The following is a 17,905-nucleotide window of genomic DNA, read 5'->3' as shown; positions in this document are numbered from 1 at the left end:
CATCAGCGAGGACCTTTCGTGGACATTAAACACCCAGGCCCTTGTGAAAAAGGCCCAACAATGCCTGCATTTCCTGAGGAGGCTGAGGAGCACCTGTCTACCCCCCAAAATTCTCACCAACTTCTACCACTGCACCATAGAGAGCATCCTGACCATCTGCATCTCAGTGTGGTACGGCAACTGCACGTCAGTAGACCAGAAAGCTCTGCAGCGGGTCGTCAAGGCGGCCCAGCATATCACCGGTACCCAGCTCCCAGCCATAAAAGACATTTATCACAAACGCTGCCTTCGAAGGAGTCTGAGCATCAGCAGAGATCCCACCCGCCCCAACCATGGACTGTTCTCCCCCCTGCGCTCTGGGAGGCGCTACAGGAGCCTCAGAGCCCGCACTACCAGGCTCATAAACAGCTTCTTTCCACAAGCTGTTGCCCACCTGAACCTGGCTACCCACTGAATGTCTGTAGATATTGTTAAATATTTTGTACTCCAGCTCTTTTTTAACTTATTTTTAGCTTTTGGTCTTCATGTGTGTACATCTTATACTGTGTTTGCTGTGTTTGTCTGTGTCTGTCTTGCATTGTTTGGTGAAGCCACAGCCCTCATTTCATTTTTAACATGTGCCTGCACATTGTTTTTAATGACAATAAAATTGAATTGAATTGAACTGAATTGAATTCCAGGTGAATGGACACTCTGCTTCAACAAAACTTGTCATAATTTGAAAGGTACATAGTTATTGAATGTAAACTTGCAGAGGTGGTATATACTACGTATTGTTATCATACTACACAATCCATTTACCTTGTATATGAATTCTTCTTGTCCTTGTATCCTTATGACGGTAATTATTTTGACATTCTGCAGGTTGTCAATAAGACAAGTTTCTGTATATTTACTGGTAGATAAAGAGTTTTGACCTCTGATTCAAAATGTATGTTTTCCTACAGGGATATAATGAGGATGTCTATATCTAACACATGGATATGGTAATTAACAGCCGTGTCTACATGATTCTTTGCATAATTGCCGTCTGCTTACTGTTTCCCTCAATCTCTCTGCCCTTTAGCTTGTATAATGGATTCCAGTCACCTTAATCTATATGAAGTTTTATTTTTGGTGTGACTACAAAATTAGCTGACAACATAACAACTGAAAGGAGACGTTGTCACCAGTTTGTGTTTTTGCACCAGGGTGAAGAAAGAACTCTCCACACTTCTTTGGCACCTTGGCAGCTATGTTTGTTGTGCGACTTCCCCTTGGCATGCACAGCTCCAAAAACTGAATGAAATCAGAGTAAGATGGTCACATGCATCAAAAGACCAAAGAGCTGGGCAAAAGTCCAGGGGTCTTAATCGATTAAGACCATGGACGTTCACATGATCCTTTGACTAATCACAACACTACCTCAATCAGGGTAAGATCAACGTATTAGTGTGGATGTAAATGCACCCACTGACTTTAGAAATCAGCTCACTCTTGGGTAAAGTAATGCAGAACTTGGAAAGTTAGGCTGGAAAAGTAATGCACACCTTCAGGAACCGTTGTGCTCTCATACTTGATGGTGATCGTAATATGAAAAAGTAAGGGTTTGGAGCTGAACAACAATCAATAACACATGCCGTTATTGAACTGAAGAGGTTATCTTTAATCTGCTCCGCTCTGGTGTAGTGGTCTATTCCGTTGCCGACCAACATGGGGATTTGAATCCCTGCGTTACCTCTGGCTTGGTCAGGCATCCCTACGACACAGTTGGCCTTGTCTATGGATGGGAAGCCGGATGTGGGTGTGTCCTGGTCACTGCACTAGCGCCTCATCTGGTCCATCAGGGTGCCTGTTCGGGGATGAATGGGGAACTGGGGGGAATAGCGTGGTCCATCCACACGCTATGTCCTCCTGGTGAAACTCCTCACTGTCAGGTAAAAAGAAGCAGCTGGCGACTCCACATGTATGGGAGGAGGATTGTGGTAGTCTGCAGCCCTACCCGGATCAGCAGAGGGGGTGGTGCAGCGACCAAGACAGCTTGGAAAGAGTGGGTTAATTGGCTGGATACAATTGGGGAGAAAAAAAAATCTGCTCCACCTTTCCACTGATAAGAGTTCCTATCCTTCACCCACATTGGACACATACATTTGACTTGGCTCGATCAGTAGCATGCATACATGCATGCATGATGCAGGCAAGCACAGGATTAGAAGGTTTAAGACTGGAAAAAGGTACCCCCCCCAAGAGGAAAAAAGGTGTGTGTAACACAGAGAGGGATATTTGTAATGACAGTAACCCTCTCAACCCATACCCAATGTCCAATCAGGGTCGACCCTTATAGCCATCCACACCCTCCTTACAAGAAAGAAGATGGATGTCATCGGTCACAATGGACAACTGTGTGAGTGTATGGTTATTGTTGTCGGAGCCGTTAATTTGGTTTTTGGTAAATGCTTTTGCACTTGTGTTTATTCCTTCAAATTTATTCAAATGAAGTATAATATGTGACTGTGTTTACTACTGTATATTTTATATTATTGTTTTGTTATGGATTACGTTTTCTGGTGTGATAGAAGCTGGGCGTGCACCTTTGCACATGACCCCTGCTGGTTATGGGAAGGGGTGTTACGGCCCTAGTGCCGTGTGTATGTGTGTAAATTTCCCTCTCCAGGTAATGTCCCTTCTCCTGTGTAGCTGCTGGTTAAACCCAGGTGATTCCAATCCCTCGTCAGCTGGGTACATTACTTGGAGAGAGACGCCCAGCAGGGCGTGGGCCATGGTTGGTAGCCAGAGGGTTTGGACACTAAATACCGGGTGACCAAAGCAGCGGTTGCAAAGTCTTTTGACTGCTATCGCTATGTACGTTTGTTTCATGCCATAAGTCGTCTTTTCGTTTCTTTATTTTGTTAACTTAGAAACAATTTTGGAACTTTTTGAGTTTGTAAATAAACGTAATTATTTTTTGAAGTGGCTAGTGGCAAATTTTTTTTGGGAAGTGATTCAAAGCCGACACCGTCTTCGGAGCCCGCGGCTTTTATCGTGGAAAAGCCGACACATTTAAACAATGCAGAGTACTAACCACTATACGATCACGGCCAATTCGGGGGGCAGCCCGGGACCTCCCCCTTAATTCACTGCATTGGTGTCAGGAGTGGGATGATAAGACCGTGAGGTCATCGGAAGCGCGTGCGCCCAGAGGCGTGGGCCATGGTTGGACACTAAATGTTGGATGACTGAAGCGGCGGTTGCAAAAATTCTTTTGACTTTAAATGTGTCAGCTTTTCCACGATAAAAGCCGCGGGCATGATCGGTACTGCAAAACATCCCCATAAAATACAGGAATTTCTCTGGCAGGAAGAGATGATTGTTGTAGCTTAACCAGCATTGCAGTTATTTCGTTTTGTCTCCTCTTGGTTGAGTTTTGGTTCGCGTTCAGGTGCCATGACCCTTTTCAGAGACTTCTTAAATGGCGTTAAAAAATGGATGGATGGGGATGAGAAAGAGAAGGTGAATGAGTCATTGGATGGGAGTGTGGGACCGGAAGATAGTGTGTCCCAAAAAGCCTCAATCAAGGCTCATGGCAAATCCTCCAGGTTCTCGAGCAGCAAGACCTCCAGTGCATCTTCTGCTTGTTTAAAGGCTAAAGCAGAACCTGCTGCTCTGATGGCTAAAGCTCAAGCATTGGAAATGAAGCATGCTCTGGACATGGAGGAAATCTAGCTTAAGGCAAGGAAGGAGAACCTCGCCATGGAGGCTGATTTGGCTGCTGCAGAAGCCAAAATAAATGTTTTCATGGAGTCTGGATCTTTGCATGCTGGGCCTCCACAACTACCACCATCATCACCAAGGATGCTAAAATCAGAAATGAAAACGTCAGAACACCAGTTGGAAATTTCTGGAACATCTACTGAGTACATAGCTCCAGCAACAGCTCAGAACGCTCAAATCTACCAGGCAGCAAGCGATTTCCAGCAAGTGACAGGAAGCACTGCAACCTTTTGTACATAGGAATTAATGGCAGAGCTAAACACCAGTGGAAAGAAAATGGAAGTTCTTCTCAAAACTATGGGTCAGGAGAAGCCTGTGCCCAGTTACAGGATTTCTGAAATGGAAGTGGCTGCGCTGAAAGGGAGCACATTCCTTAAGTGCCAGATGTATTCTCGTAAGTGTCTATCCCTGTAACCAAAGACAAAATTCCTACAGAAGAGGACATCAGAAAATGGCCTTTCCTGAAGGATATTGAATTGGCACCGATCGACGCAAGCATTGGGCTACTGATTGGTGCAAATGCTCCAGAAGTCTTGGAGCCATGGAGAATAATAAACAGTGAAGGTAATGGACCGTTTGCTGTAAAAATTCTCCTAGGATGGGTAATTAATGGCCCACTCGGTCACAGGGAGGACAGTGACATGAGCGATTGTCATCCTGTACAAGTTAATGGGATAGGTACTGCCAACTTGGAAGAGCTCCTAACCGGGAAGTACAATCATAGTTTTGCTGAGCAGCATTACGAAAAGACAGAAATGTCTGTGGAGGACAAACAGTTTATGAGCATCATCTCAGAATCAACAGTGTTAGAGGATGGGCATTACTACTTGAAGCTCCCGTTTCGTGAGCCAGATGTAATCATGCCCAACAACAAGCATATAGCCCTGCAAAGAGCACAGCAGCTGCTGAAAAGGTTTGAAAGCGACCAAGCATTCCTGGATGAGTACAAGGCCTTCTTGCATGATGTTGTGGTAATGGGGTATGCGGAGGTCACACCCCAGGACCAGTTGGAGACAGAAGGTGGCAACGTGTGGTCTTTACCACATTATGGGGTCTACCACCCAGGCAAAAAGAAGCTATGTGTGGTGTTTGACTGTGCATTGTCGTTTCATGGGACCTCTCTACACAGAGAATTGCTGCAATGTCCAGACTTGACCAATAAGCCGATTGGCGTGATGTTAAGATTTCGCCTGGGTTCTATTGCTCCGATGACCGACATCGAAGGCATGTTTCACCAGGTGAGAGTGGCAAGAGAAGACGTTGATTTCTTGCGCTTTCTCTGGTGGCCAGATGGAGACATCACTGAAGAGCTTGTGGCGCATAGGATGACAGTCCACATTTTCAGAGCTGTATCATCACCCAGCTGTGTTACATTCGCCTTGCTGAAGACAGCAGAAGACAACCAGAATGAATACCCAGCTGAGGTAATGGACACTATAAGACAGAATTTTTATGTGGACGACTGTCTCAAGTCAGTGAACTCCGTAGAGCAAGCAGCATGGCTGTACAGGAACCTCAAAGAGATGTGCAGCAAAGGAGGATTTCATCTGAATAAATGGATATGTAACCATCGCTCTGTCCTTACCATAATCCTTGAGGAAGAAAGAGCCAAAGAAGTCAAGACTTTGAATCTTGACAGGGATAAGCTTCCCATGGAAAGGGCCCTCGGAACTCAGTAAGATGTTGAGGATGATGCTTTCACTTTTAGCACAGTTTTGAAACCTCAGCCAACAACAAGATGTGGCATCCTGTCTGTTGTGAGTTCGGTATATGACCCCCTAGGGTTTTTAGCACCAGTTGTGCTATCAGCCAAGCAGATTCTTCAGGAGTTATGCAAGGCCAAGTTTGGGTGGGATGAGAAGATTCCACGAGAGCATGTTGATAGATGGCAAAGATGGTTGAGTCAACTGGTGCTATTGGATGCATTCTCTGTAAGCACATGTATCACGCCCAAGGACTTTGGTGAAATCTCATCTGCACAACTGCATCACTTTTGTGATGCAAGCGAGGTTGGTCTGGGAACGGTGTCTTACCTTAGGCTAACTAACGGCATGGATGAAGTACATGTTGTTTTCATCATGGGAAGAGCAAAAGTGGCACCCCTCAAGCAGATCACCATTCCCAGATTGGAGCTTGTGGTTGCGGTCTTGGCTGTGTGTATAGACCAAATGCTGAAAGCAGAGCTGCAGATTCCGTTGGATGTGTTCTGGACAGACAGCATGTCCATCTTAAAGTACATTGCAAGTACCACAGCAAGGTTCAAAACCTTTTTGGCCAACAGTTTCCATCATTCGGACATTGTCCAATGTCACACAATGGAATTACATCAGCCCCAAGCTCAACTCTGCAGACGCAGCATCACGTAGCATGCGGGCAGATGACTTTCTTCAGGCCAAAACTTGGACCCATGCCCCTGAGTTTCTAAGCAAACCTCAGTCTGAATGGCCAGGGCATGGTGAAGACCCAGGCACCATCTCTATTGATGACCCAGAGGTGAAGAATGTGGTCTCAGTCTGTGCTGCAGTATTACAAGCCGATGAAACTTCCACCACTACACTCTTAAGCACTTCTCCAGCTGGATCAACCTAAAAAGAGCAGTGGGATGGATTCTCAAGTGTGAAGAGCTCCTTAAACAACTGCGCCATTAAAGAATCAAGGCAAAAACCAAAATTTCTATACACCAAGGCTCCAGCAAGTAAGATGACACAGTTACGAAGCACATGCAGCAGTTTAAAGCAAGCTTAAAAAGGCAAAGGCTTGCCATTGAAGACATGGCTCATGCAGAAAAAGTCATCATTTGTTTTGTGCAAAGACAAAGCTTCCCAGACGAAATAGCTTCATTGAACAAAGGCACAGTGAAGAAAATTAGTCCCTTAGTCAAGCTTGACCCAAAGATGGTGGATGGTGTCTTGAGAGTTGGCGGGAGGTTAAGCCGAGCAGCCCTTCCAGAGGAAACGAAGCACCCAGCAATACTGCCCAAAACCAACCATATCTCAAAGCTTATATTCTTCGCCATATTAATGAAAAGGTTGGCCACAGCGGGCGGAATCGCATGCTTTCTACCCTTTCTCGTCAATACTGGATACTCCACGCCAACGCAGCAGCCAGAACGGTCATTAGGGAATGCATAACCTGCAAGCTCCAGCACCCAAGGGCAGGCAAACAAAAAATGTCAGATCTGCCCATTGACCGTGTATCTATGGATCTCCCTCCATTCACCTACATGGGAATAGACTACTTCGGGCCTATTGATGTGAAGCGGGGAAGGAGTACAATCAAAAGATAAGGAGTCATATTTACTTGTTTGACATGTCGCGCAGTTCACCTGGAGGTGGCGCACGCTCTTGACACAGATGCATGTATCAATGGACTCAGGAGATTTATATGCCGAAGAGGACAAGTAAAGGAAGTAAGATCCGATAATGGAGCTACTTTGTGAGTTCAAATCGGGAACTAAAAGAGGCCCTTCAGGAACTCAACCAGGACAAGATCCAGAAATCACTTCTGCAAGAAGGAATAAAGTGGAACTTTAACCCTCCCCCCATGGAGCGCATCATGGCGGTGTTTGGGAGCCCCTCATACAACAGGTCAAAAGAGCACTCTGTTCAGTGCTGAAGCAGAAAGCTCTGGACAATGAGACCTTGCATACAGCTCTATGTGAGGCAGAGGCTATCTTGAACGACCGTCCCATCACACTGTAGCAGTATGTCTGAGGTAAAAAAGAAATGAAGCTAGTCTAACATCATAAGACGTTAGCTACGCTAGGATATAAAAATGAAGCTAACGTAGCTAGCACTAGCTAACTTTAGTTAACAGTTAGCAGTCTGAGGTGAAAAAAAAGAAGATAACATTAGCTCTGCATTTTCCTGAATTTATCTCCTATTTCATTCGTCCCTACTCCAAGCCTGCAGGAATGTAGATCGCCAAGTCGAGCCAAGTCAAGTCTCCGTGACTCCATTCTCTTTGGCTAGTACCAATGCTAAGTTGAGGAAAGAAAAGAGAGGGGAATGTCACTGGGCTGTAACCTGCTTCATAGTTTTTTTTTAAATTTATTTCTGATTTTTCCCTTTTTCTCCCAATTTAGTGGCGAATCGATCCCTATTTTAATTCAAACTCCCACCCTCGTACCGCATGCATTCGCCAACTGCATCTCTCCGGCCGGCAGTCTCGAAGGAGACGCCTCACCACTTTCGGGACAAGGCGAATCCAGGTCGAACCACTGCTTTTTCCAACACACACAGAGACGCATTCATGTGACGAACACAAGCCGACTCCGCCCCCCTCCCGAAGACAGCACTGCCAATTATCGCCGCTTCATCGAGTCCGGTCATAGTCGGATCTGACGAGACCGAGGCGCAAACCCCAGTCCCCAGTGGGCAACTGCATCGACACAAAGGCGATGCTTAGACCGCTACACCACCGCGGACGAACCCGCTTCATAGTTAAGGGGTTGCAGCCCTTCAATACAGTTGAATCTCCATCTTTTAGGTAAGTTACATTTGCAACGATCTACTAGGAAAAGTAACAGTAAATACATGAACTCTTTGAGGATGAAGACAGGGCCCGAACCATCAGCGGAAATGTGGAGGGTGTCAGCACAAATGTGCAGACTGAAGCAGAGAGGGCAAGAAAGGAGTTGGAGCTGTATAGAAGCCTACCTAATGTGTTGACCTCAACAAATCCAGTAATCTGTTGGTTTGAGAGAAAGGAGACTTTACCAGTCTTGTTTGGTCTAAGTGCTAGGTATTTGTGTCCCCAAGCATCCTCCACTCTAGTTGAGAGAACATTCTCAACAGCTGGGGACACGATTAGTGTAGACAGGGCCCATCTCCTGCCAGAAAGGGCAGATATGCTTATCTTCCTAAATAAGAATGCTAAATGAGAATGAGCAAACATACATTAAAGACGTCAGCCTGCACGTTGACCTCATTGTCATTGTATCCTTTCAATCTCAAAGTGCTAGAGTACAGAACCAAAATAACACAATGTGTCAATGAATTACGGTGCTCACTGTATAGAAAAGTAGTTTGCTGATAATCCTATAAGGTTTTCACAATATATAGTATCGAAAAAAAGTATAATTTGGGCATCGTATCGAATTGGAAGTATTGGTTTTGGTATCGGTATCGAAAATTTTCGGACGATACCCAACCCTAGTGATAACCCAAATGATCTCGAAGCATTAACACCCAACTATCTCCTCCAGCTTAAAGGAAAACCAATACTACCACCCAGTCTGTTCAGAAAGGAGGACTTGTACATCCGTAGAAGATGGAGGCAAGTGCAATACATCACAAACCTGTTTTGGAAAAGGTGGGTCAAAGAGTACCTCACTACGATGCAGGAATGCCAAAAATGGCATAAACCACGGAGAAGTTTCACTGTTGGGGACCTTGTTCTTGAGGTGGATGATGCTTCACCCAGGAACTCATGGCTCATGGGACGCATCATAGAGACAATGGCAGACTCCAAAGGACATGTTCACCGTGTTCGTCTCAAGACAAAGACATCTGTTTTGGAGCGACCCGTCATGAAGCTGTGTCTCTTGTTGAAAACAGAGGGAATTCTTCACAAAGGTTTCATATTCCTGAGCCAGCCCCAGCTCTACTACACTTATACTGACGTGACCTCACACACATACACACACACCTCTCTTCCCAAAGACAATGCGATGCTGCCACACATAGTAGCCATGATGAACTTGAACATTTTTCAAATTTTTTCGCTTTTTTGAATGGCCTAATCACTTTAGTAGGCTTTGGGTCTGCTATTTTTTTGAGCCTTATGGACTGTTAACATTATTAAGGATGGACTTTGAATACCATAACAATGTTTTCTGAGATGTAAAATGTTAAATGTTTGTTCGTTACTATGTAATAACGGCTTCTGGTAATTGTTGGGTAATTGGTAATTGATTATTACAATTATATTGAGATGAAAGACTCACGCTTGTGGTTGTTTTTCCGCTGGAAGGGCAGTGTGTGTCGTTCTGAGTCTTCTTCACCCTCCTCATCCGCCAGGTGTGTGTGAGTGTAGTGGTAGCTCAGCCCTGGGCGGTTCTTATAGCGCTTTCCACATACTGCAACAGATACACAAGCATGCAAAACACAGGGGCGGTTTTTGCCATTATTTTGAGTTGATTGTGTACGGACCAGACACTTGCAAAGGATTTGAAATACAGAAAACAGACGCAGCAGTGCGATGCTCACTGTCACAGACGTAAGGCTTGTCTCTGTCTTCAATGGCAGTGGGCTCTTGTCTCTTTCTCATGCCCCCGACACCACAGGCCTGTAGATATCAAATACACATGTGCAAAAAAAAAACAAAAAAAAAAACAAATCACATGCATGCACAAACACACACGAAAACTTGATTTAGTTGCACCTGCGGAAGCCTCATGCACACATGTAGAGAAATACACAAATGTATATAAAAAGTTTGTAAAGTCTCTTGCACAACTGGATGTTAAGCTATATTCACATGAAATAGTGTGTACGACCCCTCTATACTCAACTCTGTCGTCTCTCTCCCACACACACACACACACACACACACACACACACACACACACTCCTGCACTATAATCATATCCTCCCACTGTAAAGCTCCATTTCCAGCAGGAGGGGGCTGATGACACCTAGCAGGGAAGCAACAGCTCCAATTAGCAACCCTGGTGTGTCTGTGAGTAAGAGCATGTGTGCAGTGTGTGCGTGTGTGTGTATATGTGCAGTGTGTGTGTGTGTATGTGTGTGTGTATGTGCATGTGCGTGGGAGAGAAGGCAATGAATTTCGTTATACGGACTTGACACATGATTATCTTTCTACAGGATACTGCAAGAAAATTTGTGGGTAAAATCTCATCTAATCAAAGGTGTAAAAATATGCATTTCTAACCAGATTCTGTCATTTGATTCATTCGAATCTATTTCCTGTAATAACTGTCGATCTGTCATGGCACAGAGCGATGGGAGCACAAACTGGTCCATGGTACCAGACTTACTTTAAGTTGTCACTCAGTCCTATACTCATGCTTGCCAAAAAAAGGCAGATTCTCTGAGGGTGCAGCTATCTCTATTGTTCAAAGAGTGGTTAAGAACTATGAGCTATGGGGAAAAAAAGTATCCAAAATGTTCGATTTTGTTTCGAAATCCTCTCTCGTTCCTCGAAGGAGGAAAAAGAACCCAAAAAGTAAGTGGGGGACAAAGGAGACAGTGGAGCGAGGGCTGTGTGGGGTGTAAGGAGAAGGAGGTTATGCAGGTGAGTTTCCTACCCGTCCTTTGGTACGGTTCTTGCGCTTTGGAATGTCTTCCTCCATCTCCTCCACCTCTAGTTCATGCGGGAAGTCCCCGACCAGCAACTTCTGTTGGAGAAAAGGAAACACAAAGGGAAAGACAGAAAGTTAAGTTTGGTTGAATTTTGTTTTCTGTAGTTTCAGTTGCATGACTTTTGTAATGCTGGGGGGGATTCGTACTGCAAGTCTCCCTGCTGACTTTGTACAATCCAGAGCGGGAGGCATTCTAATGAGCAGAGCCATTAAAACTACATGTAAGTGTGCTACAACACCATTTAAATGAAATAAGTGAATAAATTCAAGGCTGTTCCTGACTAACTAATGTTTTTATCTTTTTTTAAGTCTCATCATCAGCAATGCACAAGAGTTTTTGTTTTTGTGTCTGCTCTTCTGAAGCAAAATATGCTGTCTTTGAAAACAAGATGAGGTCATCTGATTTTGCAGATGCAAAAGCTAGTAGAGCACAAGATGATACTCTGGTCTCCAAAGAAGCAATTGACAGATAAGAGAGAGAAAAGTTTGTGCAGTCAGGGAAGAATTAAGGGCCCATATGGAGCTGGAGCTGTGACAACGTTGGGTCATGGAGCATCATGGAGAGTCCATCTGGGCTGAAGGAGACAGGAAAATCCCCACATATGAGGGCCAACAGTCCCAGTGGGATCCCTGGGAACTTGGAGTCTGCTCCAAGACCATTTAACTGAATTGTTAATTGGTTAACCATTGACTTAGTGGTAAGCAATGGGGAGAACTTGATGAAAGAGAAGAAAACTGTCTCTCCACATAAAAAAAAAATCCTTCAGAAAAAATTGATCATGTAAATGTCTTGATGCATGCTCAATAATCCAGGTAAGAAAATCACAGCAAGTTGAATCAATTCATCTAGACACAACGTTTAGTGGGAGAAACGTTTCATCACGCTAATTTGCGCGATGACGTAGTGCCATTGTCCACACGTCATAGAATCACATCGGCAACTTCACGTCGGTAACTTCTGCGACTCTGCCATCTCAGCCACAAATTCCATCCTTCTTCGTTCAAGCAGTGCTCGAACATTGTTCGGTCTGCGTTGAGTTTGTATGATTTGAAAGAGAGACTGAAGTCTACTACTACTACTACTTTCAGCTGCTCCCGTTAGGAGTTGCCACAGCGGATCATCCGTTTCCATCTCTTCCTGTCTTCTGCGTCTTCTTCTGTCCCACCAGCCACCTGCATGTCTTCCCTCACCACATCCATAAACCTCCTCTTTGGCCTTCCTCTTTTCCTCTTTCCTGACAGCTCCATATTCAGTATCCTTCTCCCAATACACCCACCATCTCTCCTTCACACATGTCCAAGCCATCTCAATCTTGTCTCTCTTGCTTTGTCTCCAAACCGTCCAACCTGAGCGGTCCCTCTAATATAATCGTTCATAATCCTGTCCTTCTTCATCACTCCCAGTGAAAATCTTATCATCTTCATCTCTGCCACCTCCAGCTCCACCTCCTGTCTTTTCGTCAGTGCCACTGTCTCCAAACCATACAACATAGCTGGTCTCACAACCATCTTGTAAACCTTCCCTTTGACTCTTGCTGGTACCCTTCTGTCGCAAATTAGTCCTGATACTCTTCTCCACCAACTCCACCCTGCCTGCACTCTCTTCTTCACCTCTCTACTGCACTCCCCGTTACTTTGGACAGTTGACCCCAAGTATTTAAACTCAAATACCTTGTCACCTTCACTCCTTGCATCCTGACCATTCCACTGTCCTCCCTCTCATTCACACATAGGTATTCCATCTTGCTCCTACTGACTTTCATTCCTCTTCTCTCCAGTGCATACCTCCACCTCTCCAGCTTCTCCTCAACCTGCACCCTACTCTCGCTACAGATCACAATGTCATCCGTGAACATCATTGTCCATGGAGACTCCTGCCTGATCTTGTCCGTCAACCTGTCCATCACCATTGCAAACAAGAAAGGCCTAAGAGCCGATCCTTGATGTAATCCCACCTCCACCTTGAACCCATCTGCTTCCAACCACACACCTCACCACTGTCACACTTCCCTCATACATATCCTGCACCACTCCTACATACTTCTCTGCAACTCCCGACTTCCTCACACAATACCACACCTCTTCTCTCGGCACCCTGTCGTATGCTTTCTCTAAATCTACAAAGACACAGTGTAGCTCTTTCTGTCCTTCTCTATACTTCTCCATCAACATTCTCAAAGCAAACATCACATCTGTGGTGCTCTTTCGTGGCATGAAACCATATTGCTGCTCGCTGATCACCACCTCTCCTCTTAACCTAGCTTCTATTACTCTTTCCCAAATTTTCATGCTGTGGCTGATCAACTTTATACCTCTGTAGTTGCTACAGTTCTGCACATCACCCTTGCTCTTGAAAATCGGTACCAGTATGCTTCTTCTACACTCCTCAGGCATCCTCTCACTTTCCAAGATTATGTTAAAAGAGAGACTGAAGTACAAAATATAAAAAAGTAACGTTAACCACCGTCTCTCTGGCTTCCATACTGCTTTCTATTGTTTACTTCCCTGTTTTCCAAAGCGCTCGTGATATCACGAAAGTCATGACGTCAAAGATGATGCTACATAGGAAAAAAAAAGAAAGGCAAACTCGTCTACTGGCAGTCACACCCAGGCCTGCGGGCACTGTGAAAGGAGTTATATCCGTGAAGACGGTTCGCCTCTCATCTAAGAGGCTTCGTCAGTTCGTGCCTTTCTGACTAGACCAAGCTAGTTATCTTGTTATCTGACTAGACCAAGCTAGTCAGAAAGGCACAAACTGACGAAGCCTCTTGGATGAGAGGCGAAACGTCTTCACGGATATATACCAAGTCCAGTTGCACTCGATTCAATTCCTTTGGATTACCATGACCTGGATGAAGGAGAACATTCACAGACATCTGTCACCATCTTACAACGCTGTGATTGCAAACATTCCCGTGCGCTGTGAGTAGTACACATGACCATTGTAACTCTAGTTAATGGTCACGACAATTTGCATATGAAACAGATCGTTGTTCTGGGTGGTTATGCCACTGTATTGTTTATAAGGGTGGGACACGTGCAGTCACTGTATTGTTTATAAGGGTGGGGACACCTGCAGTCACTGTATTGTTTATAAGGGTGAGGCACCTGCAGTCACTGTATTGTTTATAAGGGTGTGGCACCTGCAGTCACTGTATTGTTTATAAGGGTGGGGCACCTGCAGTCACTGTATTGTTTATAAGGGTGGGGCACCTGCAGTCACTGTATTGTTTATAAGGGTGGGGCACCTGCAGTCACTGTATTGTTTATAAGGGTGGGGCACCTGCAGTCACTGTATTGTTTATAAGGGTGGGGACACCTGCAGTCAGTTGAGATTGAAGAAGTCACTTAGATGATGATGAAATGTTTCTCTCAATAAACAGATGAACTGACTCAACTTTCTGATATCATATATAACATACAAGCTTGACCTGTATATAACACTGAGCCTTGCTTCATTGTAATCATGCACAATCATGCACACGCATACACACGCACACACACACACTTGGTGCTATGAGAGAGCTGCAGGAGGCTTTGCCAAAGCACACACTTGGAGAGAGACAGAAACACAAACACAGATACAGAAACCAAAATAGACAGATAAAAAGAGACAAAAAAGGGTGACACACAAAGAAGATGATAACAAGAGGGAGTACAGAGGACATGCCGAAGAGGGGAGGAGAGCAAAAAAGCCAAACGCGTGTCTCACCTGACACTCGCTCATTGGCTCCTCCTCCTTGGTTTCCACCTTCTTGTCCGGCGTCTCCCCAGCGAGCAGGGACTCCAAGACGGGCCCCTCTGGAATACCCCCCTCCTTCTTCAGAGAGGCCTCATAGTCTGGGGGGACAAGAAGCTTGTTATCAACTGCACACAGAAAGCACAAATTTGCACTTAAAACTGATGTCATGCTTAATGTGTTTTGGTAAACTTGTACCACAAAGTGTCTTGATGCATGCTCAATAATCCAGGCGAGCAAATCAAGAAGGTTGAATCAGTTCATCTGGACACGTTTATTGACAGATACGTTTCATCATCATCCAAGTGACGTTTTCAGTCTCAACTGACTGCAGGTGTCCCCACCCTTATATTTTTATTTTTATTTAACCTTTATTTAACCAGGAGGGTCCCACTGATATTACGAACCTCTTTTTCAAGGGAGACCTGGCCAAGATAGGCAGCACAGTTACAAAACAATACAGTGGCATAACCACCCAAACCAATTCATCAGTTTCATATGCAAATATGGGTGTGACCATTAACTAGAGTTACAATGGCCATGTGTACTATTCACAGAGGATAGGGAATGTTTGCAATCAGGTTTCAGTCATTATACATCTGTCTCCATCTTACAATGCTGTGATTGCAAACATTCCCAAATCCTCTGTGAATAGTACACATGCCCATTATAACTCTAGTTAATGGTCACACCATATTTGCATATGAACCTGATCGTTGGTTTGGGTGGTTATGCCACTGTATTGTTTATAAGGGTGGGGGTACCTGCAGTCACTCTATTGTTTATAAGGGTGGGTGGGACACCTGCAGTCACTGTATTGTTTATACGGATGGGGACACCTGAAGTCACCGTATTGTTAATAAGGGTGGGACACCTACAGTCACTGTATTGTTCATAAGGGTGGGTAAGACACCTGCAGTCACTGTATTGTTTATAAGGGTGGGTAGGACACCTGCAGTCACTGTATTGTTTATAAGGGCGGGTAGGACACCTGCAGTCACTGTATTGTTTATAAGGGTGGGTAGGACACCTGCAGTCACTGTATTGTTTATAAGGGCGGGTAGGACACCTGCAGTCACTGTATTGTTTATAAGGGTGGGGTACCTGCAGTCACTGTCTTGTTTATAAGGGTGGGGACACCTGCAGTTACTGTATTGTTCATAAGGGTGGGGACACCTGCAGTCACTGTATTGTTTATAAGGGTGGGAAACCTGCAGTCACTGTATTGTTCATACGCGTGGGTGGGACACCTGCAGTTACTGTATGGTTTATAAGGGTGGGGACACCTGCAGTCACTGTATTGTTTATAAGGGTGGGGACACCTGCAGTTACTGTATGGTTTATAAGGGTGGGGACACCTGCAGTCACTGTATTGTTTATAAGGGTGGGGACACCTGCAGTCACTGTATTGTTTATAAGGGTGGGTACACCTGCAGCCAATGTATCGTTTATAAAGGTGGGACACCTGCAGTCACTTTATTGTTTATAAGGGTGGGACACCTGCAGTTACTGTATTGTTTATAAGGGTGGAGCACCTGCAGTCACTGTATTGTTTATAAGGGTGGGGACACCTGCAGTCACTGTATTGTTTATAAGGGTGGGGACACCTGCAGTCACTGTATTGTTTATAAGGGTGGGGCACCTGCAGTCACTGTATTGTTTATAAGGGTGGGGCACCTGCAGTCACTGTATTGTTTATAAGGGTGGGGACACCTGCAGTCACTGTATTGTTTATAAGGGTGGGACACCTGCAGTCACTGTGTTGTTTATAAGGGTGGGGTACCTGCAGTCACTGTATTGTTTATAAGGGTGGGGTACCTGCAGCCACTGTATTGTTTATAAGGGTGGGGACACCTGCAGTCACTGTATTGTTTATAAGGGTGGGGGTACCTGCAGTCACTGTATTGTTAATAAGGGTGGGGACACCTGCAGTCACTGTATTGTTAATAAGGGTGGGGACACCTGCAGTCACTGTATTGTTTATAAGGGTGGGAACACCTGCAGTCACTGTATTGTTTATAAGGGTGGGGACACCTGCAGTCACTGTATTGTTTATAAGGGTGGGGACACCTGCAGTTACTGTATTGTTTATAAGGGTGCGACACCTGCAGTCACTGTGTTGTTTATAAGGGTGGGGTACCTGCAGTCACTGTATTGTTTATAAGGGTGGGGTACCTGCAGCCACTGTATTGTTTATAAGGGTGGGGACACCTGCAGTCACTGTATTGTTTATAAGGGTGGGGACACCTGCAGTCACTGTATTGTTTATAAGGGTGGGAACACCTGCAGTCACTGTATTGTTAATAAGGGTGGGGACACCTGCAGTCACTGTATTGTTAATAAGGGTGGGGACACCTGCAGTCACTGTATTGTTTATAAGGGTGGGGACACCTGCAGTCACTGTATTGTTTATAAGGGTGGGGTACCTGCAGTCACTGTATTGTTTATAAGGGTGGGGACACCTGCAGTCACTGTATTGTTTATAAGGGTGGGGACACCTGCAGTTACTGTATTGTTTATAAGGGTGCGACACCTGCAGTCACTGTGTTGTTTATAAGGGTGGGGTACCTGCAGTCACTGTATTGTTTATAAGGGTGGGGTACCTGCAGCCACTGTATTGTTTATAAGGGTGGGGACACCTGCAGTCACTGTATTGTTTATAAGGGTGGGGACACCTGCAGTCACTGTATTGTTTATAAGGGTGGGAACACCTGCAGTCACTGTATTGTTAATAAGGGTGGGGACACCTGGAGTCACTGTATTGTTTATAAGGGTGGGGACACCTGCAGTCACTGTATTGTTTATAAGGGTGGGGGTACCTGCAGTCACTGTATTGTTAATAAGGGTGGGGACACCTGCAGTCACTGTATTGTTAATAAGGGTGGGGACACCTGCAGTCACTGTATTGTTTATAAGGGTGGGAACACCTGCAGTCACTGTATTGTTTATAAGGGTGGGGCACCTGCAGTCACTGTATTGTTTATAAGGGTGCGACACCTGCAGTCACTGTATTGTTTATAAGGGTGGGGACACCTGCAGTCACTGTATTGTTTATAAGGGTGGGGACACCTGCAGTCACTGTATTGTTTATA

The 17,905-nt window shown here is 45.1% G+C and overlaps 1 protein-coding gene across 1 annotated transcript in view; it reads right to left on the bottom strand.

Annotated features, from left to right (window-relative positions):
* Window positions 1–17,905, bottom strand: part of dpf1 (double PHD fingers 1) — a 198,150-nt gene that overhangs the window by 51,283 nt on the left and 128,962 nt on the right. Inside the window, 4 exon segments of the mRNA XM_056283643.1 lie at window positions 9,698–9,829; window positions 9,960–10,038; window positions 11,021–11,110; window positions 14,787–14,914. Of these exon segments, the coding sequence (XP_056139618.1) occupies window positions 9,698–9,829; window positions 9,960–10,038; window positions 11,021–11,110; window positions 14,787–14,914 (429 nt within the window).

The sequence above is a fragment of the Lampris incognitus genome, chromosome 7 (assembly GCF_029633865.1).
Source record: "Lampris incognitus isolate fLamInc1 chromosome 7, fLamInc1.hap2, whole genome shotgun sequence".
NCBI lineage: Eukaryota > Metazoa > Chordata > Actinopteri > Lampriformes > Lampridae > Lampris > Lampris incognitus.
The sequence above is the reverse complement of the archived record's forward strand: the minus strand, read 5'-3'. Positions and strand labels throughout refer to the sequence as shown.